The sequence below is a fragment of the Electrophorus electricus genome, chromosome 23, assembly GCF_041902795.1.
Source record: "Electrophorus electricus isolate QZ-2024a chromosome 23, ASM4190279v1, whole genome shotgun sequence".
NCBI classification, from domain to species: Eukaryota; Metazoa; Chordata; class Actinopteri; order Gymnotiformes; family Gymnotidae; genus Electrophorus; species Electrophorus electricus.
Window position 1 is genome coordinate 11,338,916 of NC_137519.1, and position 26,085 is coordinate 11,365,000.

General features: G+C 40.9%; 2 protein-coding genes across 10 annotated transcripts in view; one reads left to right on the forward strand and one right to left on the reverse strand.

Moving 5' to 3' along the window:
- Nucleotides 1-15,444, reverse strand: part of kcnc1a (potassium voltage-gated channel, Shaw-related subfamily, member 1a) — a 32,110-nt gene extending 16,666 nt beyond the window's left edge. For all 9 annotated transcript variants that reach the window (XR_014119553.1, XR_014119551.1, XR_014119552.1 and 6 more), the window contains exon 1: nt 13,922-15,444. Coding sequence is in view for 6 of the 9 variants with exons in the window: in XM_027017697.3 (XP_026873498.1) it covers nt 13,922-14,491 (570 nt within the window). In the remaining 3 variants the exon portion in view is untranslated. The remainder of the gene's footprint in view (nt 1-13,921) is intronic.
- A 5,235-nt stretch (nt 15,445-20,679) lies between these two features.
- Nucleotides 20,680-26,085, forward strand: part of cd81a (CD81 molecule a) — a 23,986-nt gene continuing 18,580 nt past the window's right edge. The window contains exon 1 of the mRNA XM_027017658.3: nt 20,680-20,852. Within this exon, the coding sequence (XP_026873459.2) occupies nt 20,787-20,852 (66 nt within the window). The 5' untranslated portion in view covers nt 20,680-20,786. The remainder of the gene's footprint in view (nt 20,853-26,085) is intronic.

A 26,085-nucleotide genomic window follows, 5' to 3' on the forward strand; every position in this document is an offset into this window, starting at 1 on the left:
AGCATACAGCTAAAGATACCCTAGTTTCTGCTAATAAGTGGGGCCCAGTACCTGAATGGGGCCACCCTTACTCCAGCGGCAGCATCAGTGGGTGGGTGTGGGTAATGGGCGTTGTGTAACTCTACTTAACATTACTACATTATTAAAGCTCCTGAAAGGATCCTGATCCAGGTGGGTGGTGCACATGAGGAGGAGAAGCACTGGGTGGTGTAAGACTGGAGCACACCAGGGGTGTTGTCAGCTACTCTTCACGCAGAATGGTCTGCCTGAGACAGTACACAGTAACGGGCATGCAGGGTTTCGCTTACTTCAATACTGCAACCTCTCTGGTGGAAATGTACATAGGAACTAACAGCACAGGACACACTGATTTATGACTTTGTCCTCTAGGCTCCTTGGTATCTCTTAGAAATAGCATACTGAATAAGTTTTGTATCACCACTACTGTTGTTAGAGGTAGTTGTGCTTGTATCATGGTATGGATGCATTCTGATACTTGGTAATACCGTCATTTACCTCTGTGAAGAAGTAACTGCACCATTAATTATACCATAATACACTGAATAACATAATATACTGAATGGATCTGTGATGTTTCCCCATCTGTTCTGTACTGTATGCACGTTTCACTATATTTGATTATAATTACAGTTACAACATTGTACCATAACATAATGTAAAACATTTTAAAATTTAATTTACATTTTTTTGAAGGACACTGAATAATGTTTAATACAAAGAATATGCATAAAATAAAAACTGCCCCTCATTTTGTTTTGAAACGAAAGAAATCATTTGTTCTCTATTTGGAGCATGAGACAGTTTGTAGCTGTGATGCACTCTGTGCAGGTATTTAGTTGACAAGCAAAAAAGCATCCAAATGGAAAAACTCTGAAACCAGCGCTGACAGGCAGTGGCTCTAAATCTGGATCCTTTGGAAAGCCGGAGACGAGTCCTTGGTAGGCGTGACTGGAGGTGAATTCTTTGCAAGCTGCACGAAATAGCTGCATAAACCAACCATCTGTAGCAGCCTTTGCTCAGGCACTGGAGCAGTTTTAACACAAAGAGAATGGACTCTGTTTTATTTTCTCTTCTTCTCCTTCTTTGTCTTCTTATCCTCATCTACTTTTCTATAATCATTTAGACTTCATTTGCTTCACCCTAAATATTTAATATAAGTCACTTATAATAAACTGTAATACATTTTTAAAATATTTTTGTTAACATGTAAATATCTTTTCTTTTTCTGAAGTTTTTTTATCTGAATTTTTTTTTTTTTTTCTGAGCGTGTCACCCCACTCATTTGGGAACACTCTATACTATTACATACTGAATATGTAATAGTCATTTGTCAAGACAAATGGCCAAGTTCTCTGTTTAAAAAACAATGGATCAGTAAGTGTAAAATAATGTACACTCCTTCTCAGAGATCTGGTGTGATTCAGCGAGTGACAGATGTTCCTTTGAGGCACCCTTTCTCTCTCTCTCTCTATGTCACTCTGTCTCTCTCTCAAGTATTAGTGATGCATAGCATCAATAGTTGTTAAACTTAACCCCTAAGATCAATGGCCTCCATCTGATCGTATGGAAAGAAATCAAATAATACAACTCAGCATCAATCTTCTTACATTTTTTATTCATCTACATTTAGTTTTAGTAACAGTATTGTATGATAAAAAACCTTTTGACTTTTTTGACTATTACAGAAAAATTGATCCTCATTCAGCAAAAACTCTGCAGTTGAACTGTGTGCAGCTGGACTTACATAAACACAGTGGGTGTTAATTCAATTTCAGTGTCTTTGCTGCACCGAGCTGCTCTCTCAGAATTACAGCACACTGTACCTTACAGTCAAATTCAAAATTATTTCTGCAGTGCAGTTTTTTCACCAGGCACCCCCCACCTCCCCAGCGTGTCCTGGCTTGCTACACAGGTGAGCAGTGCGGCCTCGTCCACGGACTCCTACACACGAGGGCTCACAGCGAGACAAAACACTTGAGGCGCATCCGCGGTCTCACAGACTGCACGCCAGGACCAAGGCTAGCTCCCCACCCGAGATAGCCCACTTCTTTCCTCGTTAACATGTGCAGCATCTAATAGTGAAAGTGCCCAGCGTGAAAAGTGCATCTCCACAATGGTTTGTTTTCCTGCAGAACAATTGGACAACTTTTGAACAGATTTAAGCAAAACAAAGATGAAACTGAATTTGTTTACGCTGATATCTATAACTGCAAAGGACAGATTAAAGCATATCTAATAATCCCTTATAAACAAGTAAAGCTGCTGCCTGTGTTGCTTTAAAACTTTAGCATTTTTTAATTTTTAGCATTTGTAAGTCTGGTACAAACCTGTTAAACACTGCAAGCTGTACCAGTGCCAGTCAGCAACCATGCACTCCATCTTTGTCCATTAACAATGCATGGCCGAACTCCAGAGAGATGACTAGTGACCTCTGGAGTGTGATATTGACCTGTTGTTGTCTTCAAACTCCAGAGCTCCTAGCACATCTGGCCTCAGTCCAATTTAATGAGCAAATAAATATTTATTATTTTTCATGAAATATGAGATATTAAGAAATCAGTTGATTCAGCCCATTTTTATTGCTGTTTTTAAAATACCCATGAATTATGGACACTTTAATGTGAAGGTCTGAGGCAGGGATTAGTAATTGATACAATCAGGAGTTAATAAAACTATGCAGTATCTTTTCTATCACTTCAGGTTTTGACCTAGTGCTGCTATTCAATTGCATTGTAACATTTGTAAGGATGTTATAATGCTTGCATGAAACACACACACACACACACACACACACACACACACACACACACACACACACACACACACACACACACACACACACACACACACACACACACACAGAAACTACACAATAAAGCAAGCATAACAACTATAATAAATGTGATGTGTGCAATGGCTTCCTGTCTATTGTATTAAAACAATATACACTCTAGGCTCTAAGCAGCATTTGGCCTTAAAGGGGACTATCCTCTAAGAAACAGAAATAGAGAAAGTCCCTAAAGACAACACAGCGCTGCTGTATTGCAAAAATTACTGGGGGGGGTTTAAATGCCTCAAAAATAGTACAGCCTCCTCCCTCTTCTCCTTTACATCAATTCCCTCTATCTCTCTTTCTTTCTCTCATTCTACCTTGTTTCCTTAGATGAAAGCCTGTCACGTTCTCTTATGTAACCCAGCATTGCTTTGCACCCACATTTGAGGATCTGTCTGCATTTCTGCATTTCTGCTGACTGTGTGTTTTAGGCCCATCAATAGGCCTGGCTGTACTTGGCTTTGTGTGCAGCTGTGCAAGTTGATGATGTTGTTCTCCTGTTTTTGTGCACAAGCAGCAAGAAGCATCAAAGCCCTGCGGCTGTGAGAAGTACTGACAGACGGCCGGTAAGGTCACCCTTTGATGCTTGTCCTTTAGGCATTGCCGCTTGTGTTAATCCTCCGATGGGTCACCTCTGCGGGGACGCAAGCTCGTGTCTCTGGGCTACAAGGTTGCCAAAGATGAGGTCAGAGATCCTCCCACTGGAGACCAATGTTGCCCTTTCATAAATGTCACAGGTCACGCTTCCCTTCTGAGTGAAAGATGAGAATGATGCGGATTGTGGACGGTTTTCAAAAAGCAGTCAGAGGCACCTGACTGGTTTTAAAATGCCACACAAGCTCTTTACCAAGGGCCAGTAGCACGGTAGCATCTCTGAATGAACACCTCACCTTGCATAATAAGCCCCTAGTGCATTCAGTGTGCTGAGACCAGCCCTAGTGAGCACAGACAACACTGTAGTAAAACATAAATGAACATCCCACAGTAAGGATCTGCTGAGCCAACATGTCTTCCATGCAAGTAAGTTTGGCTGCCTCTTAAAAAATAAGACACACTCACCCACAAAAGAATAATAAACAATTCAGGCTGAGAAATGAAAGGATAAGATTACTGTATTAAGTTTCAAGTTTGGCCTATTATTTTGTTTTTTACTGCATATATCAAACTTACTTTTATGTTCAACAATCTATTTTTAGAAATCAATGTTCTACATGACATTTTTTTAATATAAGGAATACTTCAAAGTAAGATATGGTAGCCCCCTGACATTCAAAACTGTCTCTGTTCTTTATTTACTGGTACATAATGGCACTAATACATATGCATATGTCTGTATTCAGTATCATCTGTTTACTATTCCAGTCATAAAACATAAGTCATAAGACATAACACAGTCATAAGACTTTGCTTTGAACAACATCTTTCAACCAGCTAATCTGGGCCCAGTAAATTTTGAATATATCTGCTACGTGCTCAGAGTGTGCTTGTGCATCCAAATTGTAAATTATTCGCTTTCGCCATTTTGGCTCTCTGAGAAAATGTGTTACTTGTTACAGGCAAATGCTAAGGTCAGGAGTAGTTGAACTGGATGCTTTCGACAGCACTTTACACGTATGAATTCATGACATTGAATCCATGCACCCAAATTGCATTAGTTTACAATAATTCTTAAATGTATTCCACTCAACCACTGCCTGGCCAGTCAGCGGAGATGGTATGTGTACAGATAGAGGGCCAAAATGCATCTGTGCATTACACATGTGTATTATTTTTCTTAATGTAGTGTGAGCTTTCAGTCAGGCATCCTTTCTAGTCTCTACTTATAAGGAATTAATAAGAAAACAGCAGTGTCCACTCACTGAGTTGGCATAGGGAGCCACCTCCAATACAGTGCAATAGGCATGTGGATTTGATAGGTACAGAAAGGTAAAGAGAAGATTGCACCGATCCTGTACACCACAACTCCTTACACACAACACCCTAATGCAACAAGCAAACAATATTTCAGCATTGATCAGTGAGGCCCATGTGATCAAAAACATTTCACCACATGTAAGCATTATGATCAGGGGCCTTGGCTTTGATCACTTTCAACTTTCAATTAGATGAAACATTCAATATTTATGATGAATATTCTACAGGCCAACTGCCTTCCCATTCTTTCTTGATTTTTTTTCCCTCAGGTGGCTACAATCCTAGACCAAGCCTCCACCCCTCTTACCAACCCGGCTCTACCTCCTCCACCCATACACTGTAAAGACCTTTTCATAAAACTCTAATGATGCGCTCGCATTTGGCTCTAAGTGTGCGGTCTAAGTAGGCACCTATAAGACCGAGGAGATGAAAGACAAACCAGGGAACGGCTGTGTGATCCGATTGTGGGCATGCTTTCCTGGCATCCAGAATGCTCTTTGTGGCTGGCAGCAGGAGTTGTGAAAATCAAGTGGTTCTACTCCCGGCATGAGTTTGTATCCACATTGCCCACATTTCTCAACCAGGGGCTTGACACTGTGATTTTGCCACCACTCAATTATCACTGAATTAGTACTCACTCATGAAGTGATTATGTGCCGGTCACTGGCAGTAACATTGCCTGCAAATTTTCCTTGATAACAGGGTTTTTGCTCATCTAGTGATTTCCCTCCCTGTCAATAAATAAATAAATACATACATTTATGTTTCTTTTACTCTGTGACATAGAAGGCTAAATGCAGCATAAATACAGATGACCATACTCATAAAATCCCCACATAAACATCTTCAGTGAGATCTAGGGCAGGCCTAGGGCCTTGTGGGTTACCACTGTCACATAAGCCTGGCACACACGTCAGAATCCTGAGTGTCCTGGCATGGGACTGTGTGGAGCAGTTGCCCTGGCCGTGTGCGACAACACTATACCCACTGTGGACCAGCAGGGACCTTGCTATGGTCACCTCCACCCACACTGATACTGCATATGCGTCATCGTATGGAGACACACACACACACACACACACACACACACACACACACACACACATACACACAACACACATAAACATGCCTTGTGCACACTACAGCCATTTCCCTTACTTAACAGACCTCTTAGAAGAACAGTACCAGGAGGTACAAGCAGCCACAACATAAATGACACTGTGTGTGAGTGTAGGGATACAACCTCAGACCCAATAGGTGCATCCACAGGAGATGCTCTTCTGAACATCACCTTGACACCCTGGGTGGAACAAAATACCAGCAACCTGGTGAACCTCTTCCGCATCTTAAATAGCCTCAAAATAACTTTTGACAGGTTACTGCTGGATTCCACATCGAACCTTCCTGCAGAATGTCCAAGTTTGCTTATTGCTGGTAAAATCTAGAATCCCTAATGCTCGCTTGACAAATTAAGGTCCACAGTAATGTTAATGATGAGAAACAACACATGTTTCACATGTTACTGTACCTACAGACTAGTGTGTCCTTCATACATATTTTGAAGATACATAGAACCTACACAAACCCAATATTAGCACAGTTAGGAGCACACTGGAGCATCTCAGCCAGACCTTTCCTAGAGAACTCATATGCACCTTCCATGGGTTAAGTGCATGCAGTGACGTCAATGGGAACAAAAAAAATGGAATAACATTAAAACAGGAAGGGTAAAATAGAACAGATCCATTTCACACCTGATCCCACCTGTACACATATTCCTTTTAGTGTACAACCTGCATGTGGCCTGACTATACCACACTCACTATATCACTATATCTTTTTTTGGATCTGCCTCATGCAGAGGCAAATATTTGCCCATGACATGGAGCGTTTGCATTTAAGCAGGAGCTGATAGCTGTCTGGCATCACGTTACTTTGATTACTATGTTTTTGCTGGCCACCAGAGAAGGAGCCAGTTTCCATGGCAACTCATCAACAACTCTTGCTTCAGCATCTCTTTTGTCTGTTCAACCAGTTAAGCCGTGCAGATCACACTCCTTGCACTGTGGAGTTTGCATGCTGAGAGTGAAAGTACCCCTTCCCTGTCCCTCTACTCGACGTGCACTTTTGTGCGCATTGTTCTACTCTGAGATCTCTCATTAGATCGCACACTTCCAGTCAAGCTTCAGTTTTGCTTGGATATGCGAGTGACCCTAAAGTCAGTGTTAATGATGCAGTGACACGTTTCAGAGTCCTGCTCACGTTTCCAGTGAGTGTGTGAATTCAAGACTTGACAGGTGATCATTCACGGACCAAATTACCATGGATTTTTGTGCCTCAGGGGAAGGCTTTCTCCAAAGCTTCTCATCAGCATCAGATAAAGTATGTGTCCGTAGTTCACGCATCTTGTAACCAGAAAAAACTCTTCAGACTAGCATCTTCCTAACCCAGGCCATGCCTACCAGAGCTCTTCCCTAGGCTGCATCCTTTAAACAAACTTCACCAGCCCGGCACCAGGAGTCTTAGCCTCTACGGGTGCCCCAGTTTGAGTGTCTGACATCCAGGCTCTCGACTGGGTTGCATCAAGTCTATTCACAGCAGCTGCCATCTCTCTGGAGCCACTGCCCTGGTACTTTTTAAAGGGGTTGTCCTGCTCCACTTACTGCTCCCAGGCAGAACTGGGGGGAGAAGGGTGGGGGTTGACATAATTAGGGAGATTTGGGGGCGTTATTGGTAGGGGACGGGTCTGTCTGCTCAGCTTTGTGGTATCAGGAAAAAAGCAAAGGGACAGCGAAGAAACAGTGCACTAAGGTGTGTAGGCTTCTAAAGGCATAGATTCGTCTACATGTATAATTATTTATTATAGCAAGATTTCAGTCCGTTCAGTTTGTGTTTGAGGGGGTGTATGTGGGTGTGTGTGGGTGTGTGTGTGTGTGTGTGTGTGTGTGTGTGTGTGTGTACACACACACGTATAACCAAACAGTGTTACAGTAAATATACTTCTAAAGAGTTCACTGCAGAATCTGCTTTGTAATATTTAAATCTGTGCATGTCTGATTGCTTGCACACATTTATGACATTGTATATCAGAGTTATTCTGGCAAAGCTTATTATGCATGCAGATCTCCACAAACTGTTTATGTAAGTAGAAATCACATACTCCACATGACTTTTGTAACAAACAGCCAGATAACACATAAGTACAGATAATTCTGTTCTATCCCATTGGGCATATAAGATGAATGCCTTATATACAGTTGCTCTATAATTATAAATTATGATATGAATATAATAGAAGATCCCAGTTTTCCCGTGTACCCTATTGCCTCTCTGTCCCTCGGTAAGAAGATCACTGTCAGTGAAACAGACTAAAGGTTAGCGAGTGTGCAGGCTAAGTAATGGGACCCTTTGCTATCCCTCTCCATTCATTAACAGGGCCTGGTCCTCGTCCTGCTACTGCAGCCTAATTAATGCTAATCGCACCAAGCTCCCTACAAGCTCTGCTCAGCATTCAGATAGCAAGAGAATCCTTGTTATTCCACACCAACTGTTTTATGCTGCCACAAATAATCTAATTACCTAAAGGACAGAAGTGGACATAGCCAGAAAGAAGGCACGAATTCCAGATGGGAGGTACAGTTGTCTACTCTTATATCTGGTTACACCCTCTCGACACGCCTTCTCATTTGTCAGATACACAGTCATGTCTTCAAGACATCACTCACTATAGACAAGATGGGAACCTACTAAAATGAGAAAGGGAGGCAATGAAGACCAAATAATTACTCACTGAATGAAGAGAAGAGAAAGGTGAGAGAGAAAAAACAGGACAGCAAAAACAGACGTTTGCGAGACAAACAGGCCAAAAAATGCTCTATAAAATAAACATGAATCATGGGTGAAAAACGCTTTGCTCCCCCAATTATATCTGTTAGTTCTGTATATAAATAAAACATTACATAAACCTGCAGGCATGTGTAAAAAATGTGTTAGAAAGTGTGTTATTGTCTTAACAGTATTTCCTTCCTGGCTTGACTTTCTAAAAAAAAATCTGCACTTTTCAGATATTACCAGTCTGCAACAGTCTGTGAATATTTACCTCCATATCTCACTCTATTAGCAATAAACACTATATGAACTGTGTATGCTATGCTGTTTTCACTCCCATAGTTTTTGAACTATAATTTACATCCTAAAGTAGTGCCAAAGGAAATAATCTGCTCTGTATTTTTTGTGTTTGAAGACACAACATAAAAGCAGATTTTCTTTCAAAAGCAAAGCTCTTAAGTTTTTTTTAACATTCCTTTGTCGTCTGTACATTAAATTCTATTTGTTTCTTTCCCAATGGCATGCTGTATTGCTATGTAAGATCACCGTGATAGCAGCAAATTGCTTTTAGCATCTTTAATTCAGTGACCTGCATGCTACGATTGCCTTTGTGATCACTGCTTTGTGCATCCCTGTGTTTATTTGTGATGGGTCTCCTCCTCACCACTGCTCCTCAAAACCTCTGTAGTCTCTATAGCCACCAAGAGCAATCTGACTTTTGGAGCATCTGTCACACTTGGCGGTCATTCACGTAAAACTGTATCCCACCCCTTATCCTTCTCTTTCTCTCACACAGGACTTTAGTATGAAATTATTTATACTGCCTCTCTTTTGAAGTCCATCCTGACAGTGTCTGCTATTTAATTCCACTTCCATCAGTTTGTTCAGTCAGATCTCTGGAACATATGTATGTAGTTCCACCTGAACTCAAGCTATGGGTTACAAACAAGTTGCCAACAGCTTGCCAACAGTGTGTTACTTTAGTATATATGTTACTAAGGCTGGAGGATGCGGTTGATATATGTTTCCAAATGACCATTCCACATTTTCACAGGACCTTTTATGGGTTTTTTTTTTGTTGTTTTTTTTTTTTTTGTGAGAGCAGTTAAGACCTCATGACCTCTAAAGGCCATGGCTTAATAGGTTTGTTTACAGGATGTGCACAGCAAGGGAGTGAATACAGGCCTCGGCAAGCCTGCCCTGAGGAAGCCACAGCCTGGCCTGTGCTGTGCTTTTGTGGCCTGACACTCTTGCGGCCGGTGACAAGGGTCACCCAGCTAAGGAAAGTGCTTGGAGGACATATGTGACAATGTGCAAATCCTCTCTCATCGCAGGTACAGGATCCAATGCTGCAGTGAACAGACACTTTTTCTCCCTGCAACAACACTGGCAACAGGAAAGATCTTAAACATACACCAGCACCCCAGCAATGACTGCCAAAGACATTACAAAAGTACAGTGACCATTTATTCTAATGTATGCTGTACATAACATTTTATGTACATTAGAGTAAAGTCATTCTCTGCATCTTATGTTGGACAATGTTTGCATTTACCTTTACAGCATTTAGCAGATGTTCTTGCAGAGCAACTGACAGTGATGATTTGTTGCCTCCAAGGAAGAATTCCTCATACTATATTAGGCCAGAGTCTAAGAATACCATTAAGCTTTGATCTGAAACAATAATAGATCTTGTCATTTTAGCCTTTGTTTTTACTGTGCTTTACAACAGTAGTTGCCACGCTGTATCCGTTAAATATACAAAATATTTTGTATGCACTCAGGATTTATGATCTGTGATAATAATATATAGGTAAAATGGACAGACACCAAGCCAAGAATCAGTGTGTGCAAAGGTTCTTGATTTCTTTCATAACTTTAGAAAGGAGAAAGTTGCAGGCAGTTAACCTTCCCTCCTTTCAGCCCACAGACATTTAAACAGGCTGATAATATTTGTTTGAGCAGTTGCAATAGAGCAGAGTTCAGGAAAGGCAAAGGGCAGAGTACATCTCTGTCTCTTCAATGGACAATACCAATCATGCTTTACCCAGAGCAGTGGGACATCCCCAGAGCAGGACACACTGAGTCCTGGGCATGCGCCAGTTCACTCACCCATGCACAAGTAGGCAGGTGCACTTGTGTATTGACCAGCAGATTCATTTTGATTGCGGTCATGGCAAGAGCCCAGCTGGCGCGTGTAATAGCCCAGAAGCATGCTTGCGAGTAGAAATGTGATAGCAAAACAGGACAGAAAAAAGAGCAGCCCTGACTAGTTTCATAAAGGCAGTAATCGAAGTCGTCTGGGGGGCAACAGTGAATAACAAGAATAATGTGATAATTAATCTGAACAACATTTTATGTAGTAAAAAAAAAAAAGAGCTGTAGACAAAGGTTTGTTTTTGTTGGTTTTTTTAAATCATTGATTATCAGTGATAAATATTAGCCACTCTAAAATCTGCTGTGACTAATGACCCATCAAAAATAATGGTGCCTTTTTATGAGAAACTGAAAATCACTTTTCTAGGAGCTGTTTTATTAAATAAATCAACAGGCATATTTTTAAGTAGCCTTGCATGATTACCAGTGAATACTTTTTTATTTGTTTTTTGTTTTGTTTTGTTTTGTTTTTTGAAGCAGCTGGTAGCTGGTAGCTTTTTCTCTTTAGTAAATTATGACAATTCTAGCTCGGCATTTAGGAATTCCGGGGCACTTCTCACTTCTCAGCTCCTGTGGCAGTCAAATAGACTGATTTCCACAATTGCAAAGCTTGTAGTTAAACACTCATGATCTTACCACAGATTTAAACCTACAATGAGCAAAGTATGATTTGATTATGATTGAATTTCTATTTTGTCTAACCGATGGCTTTCCGCTGGAAGTATTGAAAATCAAAATACTTTCTGTTGCACAGTCACAAGGTGCAGAAACTCCGGCAAAGTTTGTCACGTTTTCTGGCACCCTGCACGAGAGAGCACGCATTAATCGGTTTCATTTGAGCTCGAAAGCCGTTGCCATGGCAGCGCATTCCCAAGACATACACTGGGGAAAAGCGGCATCTCGTCCGCCAAGGACATGGATATATCAGGTGCCTATGGGAGACCAACACAAACAGCTGCTAGTTTAGCACGACACAGCGGCTTTCTCCATCTCCCTCTCTGAAGCCGCGCATCGCTGTGCACGGGGCGCCGCAGACAGGGGTGTTTAGATAGTAATCCGTTCGGTCATATGACTCACGTTTTGATTAATTCAGATGCGCGTCGCGGCAAGCTGGCGCTTCGTCTCACGTCTGATTCACTGATAATAAGAACTCTTTAAAAGCTGAATCACTCCTAGCTGATTCAAGAACTACAGGGCGATCGTGCACAGCACAACACAGATATGCAATTCGCAATGTTTCAGTTGTAATGGGCCACTCTTGCCTCCTTGGCACATCGAGGCACTTCTAACAAGAGCTCATAAAATTCTGGGCGCATTAAGTTTCTATATTTTTATAAGACAGTCCTTCCAAAAAGGCTGAAATTCATCGCTATAAAATATTTCCGAAAATAGACTAACAGCTGTGGTTTACAACAGTTTAATTGCATTAAAGAGATGCAATTAAACATTCCCACTGACAAATGTAATTTGACCAAAATGACCTCATCATCGCAAAGACTGATCTTAATATGCATTACTGACTGCACTGTAATAAAAATTTAATTCGCATGATTTAGCTTCATCCTTCCCTCTCTTCTTTATCACCTTTTACATTTCGGTATTGTATTTCCTTGCAGTAGTCAGCATTGCGTTATCTCTTATCATACTCCGTGCTACTGGTTCAGTCTCAGTCATGTCCCCATCGACTGACATCCTGCATTGCTACATTACCGACGTTTCACAACTGCTAGTTAAGTACTGCAATCTTCTAGTAGCCTTTCAGAATGCTGTGTCGTGCTCTTAGAAATATTGTATTTTAACGACTTTTGTGCTGTACACACACACACACACACACACACACACACACACACACACACACACTCTCTCTCTCTCTCTCTCTCTCTCTCTCTCTCTCTCTCTCTCTCTCTCTCTCTCGCTTTATCTCTCTCTCTCTCTCTCCGAAATGGAACTGTTAAATGTAGCTGGTAAACTTATTCCTGTAGAAATTTATTCGCGTGTGTGTGTGTGTGTGTGTGTGTGTGTGTGTGTGTGTGTGTGTGTGTAATGAAATCCTGAGGTCTTTTCAATGGCCTTTTTTTTCTTAGATACCGTCTTAAGTGTATCTTGTGCAGTCCTGTAACCAACAACTATGACAATCAGCAACTTAGAACTCTTGTTTTGGTGTCTTATTTCCAATGAAACGGATCTGGTGCAAGTTCCATGATTTCGCACGTGAAACATGGAGGAAATCCTTATTTCATGAGTGTCCCGTTGGTTTTGGAATCTATTCTACACATTGTTCTGTTGGTTTGATGGGGCAAACCATTAAAGTGTTTAATTCAACCTTCGTTTTAAAGAAAAGTCTAAGCTATTATTGGTCTCTCTACCAGTGTGCTTCTATAATTGATAAGCACTGAGTTTACAGCGCAAATACTACAGTTAATCTAAATGATTTCATTTTAACATTTTTTCTCATTTCAACACATTTAGTTTTTATTTTGCGCACTAGGTTAAAAGAACCCAGCAAAATGGCATGTACTGTCAAAACTGTACCTGACCGAATGTATGCTTAGAAAGCATTTGATTACTTCGCATTAATAATCATCTTAACTGATGCCTCGAATCACATTCGGGATGGAAAAGACATATTTGTCGTTAATGACGCGTCAGATGTGTAGCTCAAAGCAGCGTAGGTACATAAATAAAGAAAAGGCATCGCCGCGTGATGTATTCTCTTTAATCTCGTTCCCGGAGAGATTAATTTGTGTACGAGCACGCCCGCGGCTGCGGAGCGAGCTCACGTCGCGTTGCACAGCAGTATTGTAGGCGAGGAAGCTGTCGATCAATGCAACACGACGCCTGGGTAGATTGCACGTTCTCTGCCTGTAATCGCTAGAATGTTAATGTTTATTGCACAGCATTTTAACTGCTCAGAGAAAAGATACACGTTATAATGTACTAAAACACAAATGCCATATAAAAATGAAACAACCAGTTGCGCATGAAGTGCGCTTTTTGACACATTTTAACAAGGTTCTCTGTAATACATTTTCGTTTCATAACGCCGCAGCAGTGAGAGGTGATCTACGCTTTCAAGGAAAACGGAAAAGCTGAATAATTCAAGACACAACCAAAACTCAGAGACATAGAGTCTTTGCTTGGCCCTGTGTGAAACCTGTCATCACTCACCCTTGCATATTTAGAAGAATAAGGGTCCTCAAAGAGTGCCCAGACACGACGCTGCCAACGTTGCCATAATCCCCCTGTTTTGGCATCTGGCGAGTCCCCCAGTGCCAATCTCTTGGTCATTTCCAGCTCCTCATCGCCATCTCCAGGGTCGCCCAAGCCGTCTCCTTCCGTCTCGTCGTTACCCATCTCGGCGGGCCCCCCGCCGAAACTGTCCAAGGCCTCCTCTGCCTCTCGGTGCTGGCGATAAGTCATCCAGCAGCACGGCTCCACATCTGTTTCATCAATGCCCCAGAATGCCAACTCCTCCTCGTATAGCGGCCCGCAAACATCTGCAGGGCAGTGCAGCTTGCCGGTCCTGTAGTAGTTGAGGATGTGCGCAAAGACACCCGGGTGACGGTCAAAGAAAAACTCATCGATCTGGGCATCGTAATCAAAGTGGCTGTGGGCATCGGGCTCCGCGAGCCAAGCTAAACGAGTTCCCGGGAGAGTGCGCAGGGTGCTGCGGTAGGTCTGGTGTCGAATCCCTCCCACGTTAATCACAACACGGTCTTTCTCGTCGCCTTGGACCATCGCGTCGCTTAGGCATGTCTCGAACAAGGTCCAGGTATTACAACATGTGCGCAATAGTGGAATTAGTTTGTTTGTTTGTTTGTTTGTTTTAAGTTAAACCATAATAAGACCAAAACATAAAATGTGCTTTTTGTGCACCTTCGAAATCTATCGTGAATTACGCATAGCTTATGTAAATTACTTGGCTCTTTATACCTTTTGCGGTGGTGTTCAGAAAAATAAAAGGCTCTGTCCGGTGGTTTTGAGGAAGCAAGAAACGATATGATTCCAAATGCTAACCTCCCACGAAAACACGAACCAAGACTCCAAAAGCAGACTCTCCAAAATCATTATTATCCTCATATTCAGATCCAGCAGAAGTGTCCGGACCGTTGCACTGACAGCATTCAGCTGAAGGCGATACTGCCGATGTGTTTGAGAAGGGACAGTTCCAATCCGACAAAGCGCTCCCCTCTTTCGTTCCTCACACCCTGTGTAGTCTGTGATAGTCTCTCCTCTTCTCAGAAACGCAGCCACATGCAGTAGTGTTGTCTACAGCCGCTGTCTCTTTTAGGCACGCTGAGATATCTACAGAGGGTCTGATCCTTAAGGATCACATTTAGGTGTTTTACTAACCATTTTTTTCGGTGTTCTATTACATTATCTGTCCAAATACCAGCAAAACACAAAGTTTTAGTAAGCAGACAACAGTTATCCCATAAACAATTTATTTTTTACCTCGGGATTGTGAAGCGGCGTCAAACTGAATGTGGCAGAGAAGATATCCTTTCCATCTTACTGCAGAAAACACGAGAATCCTTCAGTATTGGTTAGTTCGCTCGTTTCCACAAATAAGATATCTTGCTTGAAACTATTCTATTTTTCCGTGTTTCTGTCTCTCCGTGCTGTGCGCCGCAAGCACACGAGAACAGAGGGGAGTCACTCCTGCGGAGGGACAACACTAGTTACCGCTAGCTTCCACGGACGCGCATGCGCAATGACTTAATGGAAATTCGGATAATTTCAGCACTAGGGAGAGCTCCACTCACAACAATGGCTCAGACTGTCGCAAACACGAGAATGCGCAGAATCATGTTGCGCATTCCCATCCGCAAACACATCAGTGCGGCGTATTCCAATCAACCTCTTCACAAACTAAGTTGTCTGTTAGTTAAAGTTGTATGGTAGTTATTCGTGTATTTATATGGGTTGTTGTTTATTTTGGTCACTGAAGGGTTAACTTTGATCTTTCATTTGAATTTGGTAACTTGGCCTTGTACTCAGTCAGTTGATTCACGATCTATTGAAAAATGGTAGAATTTATATGTAAGTGCATCATTAGATTGGTCTTAAGTGCATTGCATTGTTTTTCAGGACACACTTTTATACGTTGTTTCCCATTTTCTGTTGTCTGTTATTGACTCGGCGTTAAACATAAGTTGTACTTCGCATTAAATCAGGCGTGATGAAAATGGGGTCCAGTGCTAAAGGGAAACAATTAAAAAGGGAGGTGTTTCTCCGGAGTCCACTGTCGCCTGTATATGCTTTTATGGGTACCAGAGACGTTTTCTGTCAGAAGGTCGGGGAAGTAAGCTACGTCTTAGCCGGCCTTTGCACTCACCCACGGAAATTATTTAAGCAGTGACTGATTGGTTTATGTCCTGTATGGCATTCGAAAGTGTTGGCGCGCGTCATACGTAGGAAGGCATTTGAGATGAGTTTGTATGCCGCGAGGATTGGCTTGCTGCTGTCGGCATGCAGGACAGTAACAGAAAACAACTGCTTTGATCACCTCGTTTTCTAACACGTTTGAAGAGTCCAGATTGAGCCCTATAGTGGTTCGGCGTTAATTTAAATCCAATCACAAATATACAACCGTATACATAGAGCTACAACACAGATAATAAACTGTTATAAAAAACCTCAACAAGGACAACAGAAAAACATTAATCTGTGGTCCATACATAGTCTAATTTACTAACCTGGAGAGAGCGTGACAGTGCCATCTTACGGAAACACGCAAAATTAAACGTTTCTGAATAGCTTTTGCGTTTCTAGTAGTGCTGTTTGTTCTTGAAAGTTCTGCTTTGTTCTAACTCTGTCTGTTTCAGTAGCCTGGGTGTTTCATTGGAGACGTCTTTAAGTTTGCCTAAAGGAAGTGCGTAAAGGAACTATCTCCAGGTGGGGCTAGAGAAGGTGCAATGAAAACAATTACTCTTGTTCTTCTTCTTCTCTCTAAATCCTCTTTCCCTTTGTGTGTGTGTGTGGGTGTGTGTGTGTGTGTGTGTGTGTGTGTGTGTGTGTGTGTGTGTGTGTGTGTGTGTGTGTGTGTGTGTGTGTGTGTGTGTGTGTGTGTGCGCAAAATAACCTTGGGTGTCACAAATGTGATATATAAATAAAACATATGATTCAAACATATCATGATGATCATGATGATGATTATGAGATTTAATTTGTCTCATACTTAGCCCATATACATATTTCACTGATCATTTCAGCCAGTGATCTAAACAATATCAAACATTTTGACAAGTTTACAGAACTACCAAGAAACATAGCAACCGACATGGATATTTAAGAAGCTCAGCAGGGTACATAATGCAGATTTGAAGTACTTTCTTCCCACAAATAAATAGATGATTTCTTTACTGTTTCACAGGGTCTGTTGCTGGAAGGTTCCGCACACAACGTGGTCAACTGTGTTTGAACCCCTAAGATGATTATTATTTTCTCCCTCTTTTTCTTTTAAAAATCGATCTGTCAGTCGTGACCCTATAAGTTAAACTAGTTTAATATATTGATGTGTGTTATTTAACTGGTGAAATACTGTCACTCTCAGTACACAATAGTGATCAGCACTTTTCCAAGCAGCACATTTTAACTTCAGTCCAGCAGGTTAGAGTCCAAGATGCCAACAAACTAGAATGCTGTTGAAATACAGGGATCAGTGCAGATGCCTAGAAGTGCAAAAATACATCAGCTCTAGCTCAGACAACAATCAGTGCAATAAACAATACCTGCTAGAGTTTGTTAGTCAACAGAGGAGCAGCCAACATCAGTGCAATAAACAATACCCTACAATAAGTACCAGAGTTTCAGTTACTTGACATAGGAGCAGGATCAGTGGTCGTTTAAATATTCCACAAATAGATGGGTCTTCAGTTTGTGTTTAAAGATTGCAAGGGACTCTGCTGTCCTGACAGCAAGTGGAAGTTTGTTTCACCATCTAGGAGCCAGGAGAGAGAATAATCTTGATGCTTATCTTCCATGAGACTTGAAGCATGGTATTTCAAGCCGAGCCGTACTTGAGTACTCAAGGTACAGATTGGGCTTTGACCATTGACATCATGTATGGAGGGGCTGGTCCAATTCTGGCTTTGTAGGCAAGCAACAAGGTTTTAAATGTGATGTGGGCAGTTACTGGAAGCCAATGAAGGGAGCGCAGCAGTGGAATGACATGTGTGAACTTCAGAAGATTGAAGACCGGTCATGCTGCTGCATTCTGGACAAGTTGTAGAGATCTTACTAGCAAGCAGTGAGATGCAGTAGTCTATCTTTGAGATTATAAGAGACTGCACAAGTATCTGGGCAGAGAAAGTGCTGAATCCTTTATATAATACAAAGGAGAAACCTGCAAGTCTGGGTCAGATTTGACACATGAGTTAATATGGACAACTGGTTGTTCAAAGTTATGCCCAGTCTATGAGCAGCTTCAGATGGTGATACCAGAGAGTTCTCAAAGGAAACTGTGAGGTCATGGTAAGGGCAGGGAATTCCTGGGATGTACAGAAGCTTGGTTTTACTGGGGTGGAGCTTTAAGTGTGGGCTGTCATCCATGATGCAATGTCAGTCAAGCATGCTGAGATATGTCTGGAGACCTGCATGTCAGAGGGTGGGAAAGACAGAAATAATGGGGTGTCATCAGCACAGCAGTGGTAGAAGCCATGAGAAGATATTACATCACCAAGAAAAAGAGTATACAAAGAGAAGAGAGCCTAATACTGAGCCCTGGGGAAACTGTTGGAGAGTCTATATGGATTGGGTGTGGGTGCTCTCCATGTTACCTGATAGAACTATCCCTCTAGACAGGGCTGAAATCATTTCCATGCAGAGCCAGTCACACCAAGGCTGGAGAGAACAGAGAGGAGAATATTGTGGTTTACTGTGTTAATGGCTGCTGAAATCAAGACAGAGGACAGTTTGGCAGCTTTATCAGCATTAAGTTTCTCCGTCATTGCTATGAGGGCTGTTTCTTTTGAATGTGCCGGTGTGTAGCCAGACAGAGGGATCATGCAGCTATTTCTGGGTGAGTAAAAGAGATAATTGATTGTAAACTGCTCATTCCAAGGCTTTTGAGAGGAAAGAGAGAAATGATACAGGTCTGTAATTGATTATGTTGGAGCCATCGAGTGTGGCCTTCTTGAGGATTGGTATCGCCCTGGCGGTTTTGAATGGAGATGGTGCATGTTCAGAGGGTAAGGAGATGTTGATGATGACAGAGATGAAAGGAAGTAGAACTCTTGAGATTATCTGGAACAGAGTGGAAGGAATGGGTTCCAGCAGACATGAAGTTGGATTACTGGAAATCAGGAGTTGAAGAATTTCATCTGAGGAGAGGAGTAAAAGAAGTCAGAGAGTTGGATGTTGGGGAATGCACACTGGTTGGAGGAATGGGAACAGAGGAAAAGGACTGGTGGACTGCTGCAACCTTCTCCTCAAAAGAAGGTGATGAAATCCTCGGGAGTAAGAGATGAGGAAGGACGGGGAGGGTTAAGGAGAGAAGAAAAAAGTGTGTGTGCATTTGTGTATGTGTAAAGAGACGGAGAGAGAGAGAGAGAGAGAGAGAGAGAGAGAGAGAGAGAGAGAGAGAGAGACAGATTTCCTAATTTCTTCCCATTGACTTGATCACTCCTCAAGGGACAGTGAGTGACTATTTCAGATATCACAGTTACAGAGCCTTTTCTTTTTCTTCTTCTTCTTCTTCTTCTTCTTCTTCTTCTTATTATTATTATTATTATTATTATTATTATTATTATTATTATCAGTTATAGAGGTAACAGTCGAAGTAATAATGTTAATTGGAGTATTGCTCTTGTAGTTATATTGTTATTGTTGTTATTACTATTATTGATAGCAATTGTAGTAGTGTTGTCTATTATATCTTTTGTTTAACATGTTTACATGTTAATTTTCATCGAAGCTTTGGCAATACAAATATGAATAATTTTGTCATGCCAATAAAGCACCATTGAATTGAATTCAACTGATTTGGAGTCTCATTTGTAATGATGTACACAAGGTTTCCAGCGAAACAGGACGTATATGCTGTACATTACATTCTCTATTAATATTAGCCATAATATTCTCGTAGGTTTTATAGCCATTAGAAGGAGCAATCGATATATCTGAGTATAACCACTAAGGGGAGGCATGAAATTGTTATTATAACCGTAATATCCTCATAGCTACTTTTTAACACTAGAGGGAAGCATGCGCTTGTTTTACAAAGACCCGCATTGAAATATCACCTCTTGCCCCGTCTTCTTTCGAAATCTTATACTTACTTAATATTATATTTCAGATTCAGAATATTATTTAGTCCTAATTAGTTTTTACGGCCAATTCTTCGGTTCAGTGTCGGGTTATTCCACACCCTGAAGTTCATACCACATGTATCCTTTGTTACATGTGAGCCTTTTTATTTTGTGTTGCACCTAATAACAATTGTCATAAAACCACGATTTACGGGAAACACATGACAGGGAAATCCTGTGACAATATTTTGCGTTTTTCCCCCTGTAATATGACCGCAAGCCCTGCAGAAACATATGCTACTTTAGAAAGTAACTGTTTTCCCCAAATGCGGACGTCAACAGAGGACACACACTTTAAAGTCGCTTAAAAAAGTGTAAAGAAAAAGAATAAGCTAGACTTCTTCTTGTGCACAAATCACTTAGCAAAGCTAAACAAAGCTCCCAGGCTAAGAGGCAACAAAACACCAGTCAGACTTGCGAACTGGATTTTGCTGCACATAAGCCCAAAATCAAGCCTCGCGCCAGCCAGGCTGAGAGCCTTTCCCTACGCGTCGCTCCCCAAACCAGACGAAGCCAGCGCCGCGCGCTGGGCGAGGGCTCTGCACGGTGCTCGCCTGCTTGAGTAGATGGGGGAGGAGGCGGGGTTGCTGGGTGGCGCCCGCCTTACGTCATTCACACCGATAGCGCGGCGTAGCGACCCGAGTTTGTCCTGTAGTCGCACGGCGGACCGTTCTCTGCAGCATACCATACGTATCACAGTCTAAAAACCTCAAACTCCAAACATGGGCGTCGAAGGCTGTACGAAATGCATCAAATATATGCTCTTTTTCTTCAATTTCATTTTCTGGGTAAGTGTTCTTTCAATTCGTGATAGACTCTGCGTCTTGTTTCGGCCATTAAACTAGAAAGCAATGATGTTGTTTATTATTTTGTTTATTGTGTCTTAACCCGTAGTTTGATTTAAACGAAAAAAAGATATGATAATATATAAGCACATTTTGATTATCGTAGACGAACAAGGTTACAGGGTATTACAGCTCGATATCTTGTGTTATTTACGACTGAGGTATGGTCGCTTAAAACAGACTGAGCTGCGGAATTCATCTTACAGTACAGTGAGGCCATGATACTGAGGTTTATACGTCGGCTAATGATGGAAGTACTAAGCTGTAATTGAAATATGGGTGGTTTAAATACAGTTTATTGCTCTGGGACCGATAAGTGAAAATAGCTAACGGACGTGATCAAAATAGGCGAGCCATAACCTTCGGTAAATGAGCATTTCTGTTTACATTTTCGATACCAATTTAAATTCTTCTACATAGTTTGAAACTAACCGTGAATGAAGTTGGGGTTCGAGTTACACAATTGGCGACATTTGTTACAGCCTATTTCTTTCCTGACTGCGGGATGTAGATTAGCGGTTTAATCGAATTACATTTTGTCAGTTTGTGATTTTGCAGTAAATTCCACAGAATTCAAATGAACAGCGATGAGAGATGAGACTTGGGGTTAAAACAAAAACCAAAAAAATCCCTTCGATTCGCATGCCCCTGCTTTTTCCCTGTAGATTGAAGAAAGCTGATAACGTTATTTGCAACGGAACTAAAAACTCGCATTAAATATTGTTCCTAGTTTGTGTAAACATGTGTACTTAGTTACGTATTTTGGTGTCATACCAGCAATAATTAAGTACCAAGTTAAGTGCAGGTTAATGTCTATTTATTTCTGAATTCTCCCATTGCATAGTTGGTAAAATAGTTTGAAAGCAGACCTATACATTTTAACATTTTTTATGCTCATAACCAACTTCAAATTTATTCTCTGTTGAATATTTGTTTCCAGTACGCCTGTGGTAAAGTCATGAAAAAGACCATAAGGTCTGAGGCAATTTTTCCATACACAAATAAAGTCTAACATAGTTGGACTGTCTTTGGAGATTCTCCACTTATAAGATTTTTTTTTTATCTGTGGCAGGAATACCAGACTTTTATCAAAAAGAATTACGAGGTATTTCCACACCGTTGTGTTTGGTTAGCTGAGAATAAACTCCAAACCAGCCATCGATCACACATTTTTTCAACAGAAGCTGTTGGGGAAGAAGCTCACTCTAAAGTGCCATGCCTGTCTAGAAAAACCTACTTCCGTTTGTTCCATCAGTTCTGTTTCCTCCACTTAGTGTTTCGACATAATGGTCACTCATTTGCTATCTAATTATCTGTTCTCATATTACAAATTATTGTTAGCTTTCTGTTGCACTAGAGGTTTTATTCTTAACAGATTCACTTTATTAAATGGTCATTGTCTTTCTGTTTAGAAATAATGAATCATGCATGCTTTTTGCAAGCATGTCCAGAATGGGGAGAAATTAGCAGTCGTATGGTTTGGGAAAGCTTCTTGAAGTTTGTTATTGCAGAGATCGTTATCACAGATTACACTATGTAACTGTACCTTTCAGTTGTGAATTGCTGATGATAGATTTCTCTCATTAATCCATATTTACATTCAGAGGGAAACTCAAGACTTGTGCTAGCTCAGAATATCTGATCTCTTCTTTTTATGCCCAGTAGGTGGTCAAACATATTTTATGGATGTGAATTCTGGCCAAAGCATAAAACAGCTTTTCCTCCTTAGAGAAACTATATTCCTTCAGAGGATGACAAATTCTATATATATTATTTATAAAACTACGAAAAAGTGCCAGAATCCAGTCTGTGCCAAAGTGCCATTATACTGAGAACAAGGTTTTGAAATTCTAAGACTAAATTTCAGGGAACGATTGACTGGAATCATAGCCATGGTGTAGTGAGACCCAGTGTTGACGTGCCAGGCATTCTACAACTCTCTATCAGTGAGTCATGGGATGGAAATACCCAACAAGAGCAGACCAGTGGAATACCATGTGTGTGCGCGTGTGTGCGCGTGTGTGTGTGCGTGCATGAGCTGCATTGCTTGGACGTATTTATTCACTACTTTTTGCAGTTATGAGTATTAGTGTAAGCTTCAGGCTTGTATGTTTTCATTCACCTATTTGTTATTATTTAAATAACTCTTTAATTCCTTACACCATTGTCGAGCATTTTGACTTTTTGTTGTAATTTAGCATTACTGGAAACGGGGCATGTCTGTAAGGTCTCATTTCACTCTGAATGCCTAACGGAACATTCAGTGTTTGCCAGCTTCCCCACTAAAATGAGCTTGAACCAGGAATTCCTGTTTCTCACCTTTGGAGGCACTTCAGATATTTTGTTGCTGGTTTTGGCAAAAAGCAGAACATTGCACTTTAGTTATGACCTGGCAGAGGTCTTTATGGACTATATAATAATGATAATGATGATAATAATAATAATAATAATAATAATAATAATAATAATAGAGAATTTCATTTGTTACTGTAATTTCATAAATCTGTGCCCTTTTGTCTAATCCTTGAAAAAGGACATTGTGCTCAGTGTTGTTATTCACTGACAACTGACAAAACCAGCAGTAAGTCTGGAAAGAAAGATGATGGCAATAATAAGATATTACAGTTGATTGATCTAAATCGTTTGAATCTAAACTGTGATCTTAATGGGAGGAGAACATTGCAGGGTCTTCCAATTCTTTAGGGTTTGGGGTTTAACAGGCTAAGGGAATACTCCTTCCAGTTTTCTGTGTAGATTAGGAAGCTGTTGGGGAAGCCGCTCACTCTAAAGTGCCATGCCTATGTAGAAAGACCCACTTCTGTTTGTTCCAACAGTTCTGTTTCCTCCACTTACAGTGATTCGACATAGTGGTCACTCATTTGCTATCTAATTATCTGATCTCATATTACAAATTATTGCTAGCTTTCCTTTGCACTAGAGGTTTTATTCTTAACAGATTCAAATTGTAGTCATTGTCTTTCAGTTTAGTAATAATTAATCATCCTGATCAAACTACTGCTTTTTCACCATTTTACTGGATTTACTGAATGTGAGCAGGTTTTACACCTCATATGGTCTCAGACTGACCTTAGAGTGCAGTTTGGCAAGATGATGAGAAGAATGCTGTTTTCAGCCTTGTGAAATGGTGGAAGAGAGAAATGTTGTGACTATGCACCAGAAGTTGTTTCTACATCAGCAGAATGACACAAAGTTGAGGACACTTTCTCATTAAAATACAGTTTGACCTCTTCCAGCAAAGACCCACTCAAAAATGGTCACAGTACTCAGTGATTCTGTAGAATCACTCATACTTTAACTGCAAAATGAAAATAGTGATTGATTAGAAGGGAATTATTTGGAGAACAGTAACTTGAAGGAGGAAGCACCTTCAGAAAGATGAGCAGCAAAATCAAGCTCCAAGTTTTCTGAGAGAGAGTCACACTTGACTCTTCTGGAGGTTCATAGAGGACCACAACTGGGACATCGCATACACAATAACATTGTCTTGTCCATTTCTGGCCAAACATGCACAAGTTCACAATTCCTTACACTTCAATTTTGAGGCTTGCTGGGTAAATAAGATATTGGTTAGGGTTCTCTTAACAGTTGGGAGGTGTTTTGTGATCATTTTCTATGAGTTGGTTTGTTTGTGATAATTTGCAAGAGGCACTGGATTGTTCTGAGCTTAATCTGGGAAAAGAGGCAGCTGAGGCAAATGATGGAAAGTTCCAGAAATGGATCTCTGACTAAGCAGCAGTGTCTCATGGTAACCCCTAAAGGAAAAGTTTAGCAAGCGCTCTCCATGCTTTTGTTTGGTTTGTTTATTTATTTTTATATATATATATATAGATTTTTTTTCCCCCATTTACAGTTTGCTTAAATCCTTTTTTCTGCATATAAACATTGTGGGCTAGTAATGTACAGGCGTAGCTACAGAATACAACATGAAACCAACTCGGAAATCCCTCGAAGTTTCAGATTTGATAGTAGAATTCATTAAATTAAAGTGAAAGCACACAGGTGGAAAAAAGTAGCCAAAGTGTAGCCAAAGTCATAAGCTTATGAGCTGGCATTGCAGCCTCACCCTTTGGCAGACGCTTCTGTTTACGTCGTCGCTAAGCAGTGAACTGCCTGTGCTCTGGAATGGGCCTGGGTGGTGTTAAACAAGAAAGCGGGAGGGAGTAAGAGAGGGGTGAGGAGTAGGATAAGGGAGTCTCTATATCCTCTCCTCAGCCACTTACTCAGACACCCTCACAAGGGGTGTAACTTTAGACCTCTCTGGGAATAGTGATGTGGAATGGCAACATTCCAGGTTTGGTGTTTTCTGGTAGATCCTCACTGAGTACTGGAGGAATTATTTCTTAACAATTGTGAACCTAGCATGTATATAGTTAGAACCCATTATTTTTCTTAGTTATTCTTTTTCTGCCTTAAATCGAAACTGGCAGACCAAACTGTAAGTCTTACAGATATGAAACTTCACTAGGTAGTAGTCCCTCCCACTACTCTGGTGCATAACACTAGTGTGATTGGACTATAGGTGGCGCTATAGCAATACATAATGCATTACAGTTGATAATTCCTTCCCGGTATTCCATACAAGTAAAATTCTATAATTGTAATATAACCATTGTTTAATAGACTTCCAGTTTTCAAAAAGTTTTCAAAAGAACCATATAGCTCCTCCTACTTAGATTTCCAAATAATTGCATATCATGCAAAATTCCGCATATTTTTGTCAGTCATTTTGACCAGACACCAGACAAATCTGACCTCCAGAGATTCACAAGAGTCTGGACTTTAATAATTATCCAACAGATTACAGTACTATATAGATTCCAGACACCAGGTGGAGCTTACACTGCTTAGAATATATGGTACCAGCTCATGAGTGCTTTGGTGTATCATCACAAAAGCTTTGGATCATCTCAAAAAAGGGATTCTGAGGTGAGGTGCTATAACATGCAAAAATTGTCCCAAACATCAAGATAGTCCAATTAATGTAAAACTCAACACACAACGTCTGTATTCAAGTCTGGCACAAGGGCTATAGGTGTGATATAATATCTACAAAATGTGGATGCCTTCGACCAACCGGATTCCAGGGCACATTTCACAGGCTTAGCATTGGCCAATCCACACAAAACTTAAATGATATGTGTAGGCACACACTCTC